A 2,207-nucleotide genomic window follows, 5' to 3' on the forward strand; every position below is an offset into this window, starting at 1 on the left:
GATTAGCCCCACAATAAGAAAGATGGTGAATGTGTAAACGCTGCCTACTTTTCGGCCTCAGAGCGAGTGCTCTGTTCCATGCGAGTGTAGGCGTCCATCTTACGATTCAACCGATCTTTTAGAAAGATGTGGAAAATATGACTCTCCAACACCTGCAACACGTGAGCAGAGATATGAGTTTTAAGAGACTGAGTGACAGAGTGATTGATTAAACAAACTGAATGAGAGAAGCTGTCTCTAAATTGTGTGTTCACCTCTTTATAAAAGGGCTGGTCCAATGGCTCCCTGGACTTGAGGAACTCCTGACTATTAAAGACTCTGTGCTCATAGTTCAGATGGTCGGCCACACCCCTGAGGAGAGAAGCACTTGGTCATTCAAAATGCATTGTGCTGGATTCATAGAATATTTTTTTTATTTGTAATCAACCTTCAATTCCTGATATAAATGTTATATTCGAACAAAGATAAATTGTACATTTCTTATGTAAAGTAGTATTTATTTATTGTTACACCAGGTTCTATTGCTCGTAGCTTGAATATTCTCTCCCTTGTACGTCGCTTTGGACAAAAGCGTCTGCTAAATGACTAAATGTAAAATGTAAATGTAATGTACAAACAAATATTAAGTGTACAAAGATAAAGTGTACAAACTAACATGAGTGATGATCCTTGTCACAGCCTCAGTTTAAATTGTACAACGCCCTGAGCCAATGAGCCACCGCATGCAACACCTTTGTGTCCATCACCAGCCGCTGACCTGAAGATGTTGACGATGAGCTCCAGGCTGATGTTCTGGATCTCCCAGTTGAGGCGCTGCTGCCAGAGACGCCGCTGTGCCCGCAGCTCATTCACTGCAGTGCTGCCGCCCTGCTGGCTGATCTCCAGGTCATAGTGAAGCTGGAGGCCTCTCCTCCTGCACAACACACACAACCACACACACACTCGCTCGCTCATTCCCACCCGCCATCTTTAACACTACTGAGGACCGAGCGGTCTCTCTGCACACATGTCCTCCTCCTGCACAACACACACAACCACACACACACTCGCTCGCTCATTCCCACCCGCCATCTTTAACACTACTGAGGACCGAGCGGTCTCTCTGCACACGTGTCCTACCGGGTCCTGAAGCACTCCGCGGCGGCTGACGGCACAGCTGGGAGGTCACTGAGCTCGGAGCTGGACGAGGACACGGTCCCATCATCGATGTTGATTAAAATCAGGTCATCCGTTTCCTGTAGAACGAACGGGAGAGAACATTACTTTAGGCTTAAGTAGCTCGGTTTAGAAACCTTGAACTAATTAGACCAATTTCAAAGGTTTACCGCAGAAACCTCCTCAAAGTGGCTGAGGTGGCAGCCCATGAGGAAAGCGGTGGGCGCCATGACGAAGTCCAGCATCTGGTGTGGGAGCGTGGGCACCAGCGGGTGCTGCCAGTGCAGGGGGTGGATGTAGAGCATGAAGCACTCCGCCATCACCGTCAGCCGGGCCCAGTCGCTGGAGAAGAACACAATCCGCCGCTCGGCCAGGATGGCTGTGATTATCTGTGATTAAGACAGAAAGAGTCCGAAAAAAACAGGGACTGATAAGTTACTCTTTATTTTAAATTGTGCGTAATTTGAATGGGGCTGGGTAAGTGTCCAAATTAATGTGCACTTCTATTCTGTAGTAATTTCCTTCCAGCAGCACAATAATGGCATACAGTGCATATTAGCAGTACTTCAACATTGGCTGTGCTTAAACACACACACACACACACACACACACACACACACACACACACACACACACACACACACACACACACACTTGGCTTTCCTACTGCAATGTTCTTGTTTAATGGCTTTGCATATTGAAGATTTGGAGGCAAGCTTTTCTGTTTCTGTAGTTATAATGGAGAATGTCAAACCTGTAAAAGTTCCCTTGTTTGAAAGCAGAGAAATGGAAGGTGTAGATCTAGATCCACCACAGGGTGGTGTTTGTCTTCCCTGGAAGGCAGCACAATCACCAGGGGGCTCAGGTTAAACACCTGCCAAAGACAAGATGCCAAAGATATCCTGCTGATCACACATCTTCTTCTGCTGCCACTTTATATTGACGATAAACGTGGTTCCATTCGGAGTTTTCAGAGTTGTTTTTTATTATTATTATTATTATTATTATTATTATTAACCAACCAGATGAAGATCTCCAGGGGGTGGAATGGG

General features: G+C 46.0%; 2 protein-coding genes across 2 annotated transcripts; both read right to left on the bottom strand.

Moving 5' to 3' along the window:
* Positions 1-48: 48 nt before the first annotated feature.
* LOC122132770 (DENN domain-containing protein 3-like) lies at positions 49-1,071 on the bottom strand (the record flags this gene model as incomplete). The annotated part of the gene is made up of 4 exons (XM_042707346.1): positions 1,055-1,071; positions 758-913; positions 255-351; positions 49-152 (listed from the first exon to the last, which is right to left on the bottom strand). Coding segments are annotated over exons 1-4 (374 nt in total), but the record flags the coding sequence as incomplete, so codon positions are not given.
* On the bottom strand, positions 919-2,201 carry LOC122132771 (DENN domain-containing protein 3-like). Its single transcript, XM_042707347.1, has 4 exons — positions 2,178-2,201; positions 1,910-2,029; positions 1,326-1,544; positions 919-1,235 (listed from the first exon to the last, which is right to left on the bottom strand). The coding sequence occupies exons 3-4, from the start codon at positions 1,473-1,475 to the stop codon at positions 1,116-1,118; spliced, it is 270 nt and encodes an 89-aa protein (XP_042563281.1). The 5' UTR covers positions 1,476-1,544; positions 1,910-2,029; positions 2,178-2,201; the 3' UTR covers positions 919-1,115.
* Between the last annotated feature and the right edge of the window lie 6 nt (positions 2,202-2,207).

The sequence above is a fragment of the Clupea harengus genome, unplaced genomic scaffold (genome assembly GCF_900700415.2).
Source record: "Clupea harengus unplaced genomic scaffold, Ch_v2.0.2, whole genome shotgun sequence".
Classification (NCBI taxonomy): Eukaryota; Metazoa; Chordata; class Actinopteri; order Clupeiformes; family Clupeidae; genus Clupea; species Clupea harengus.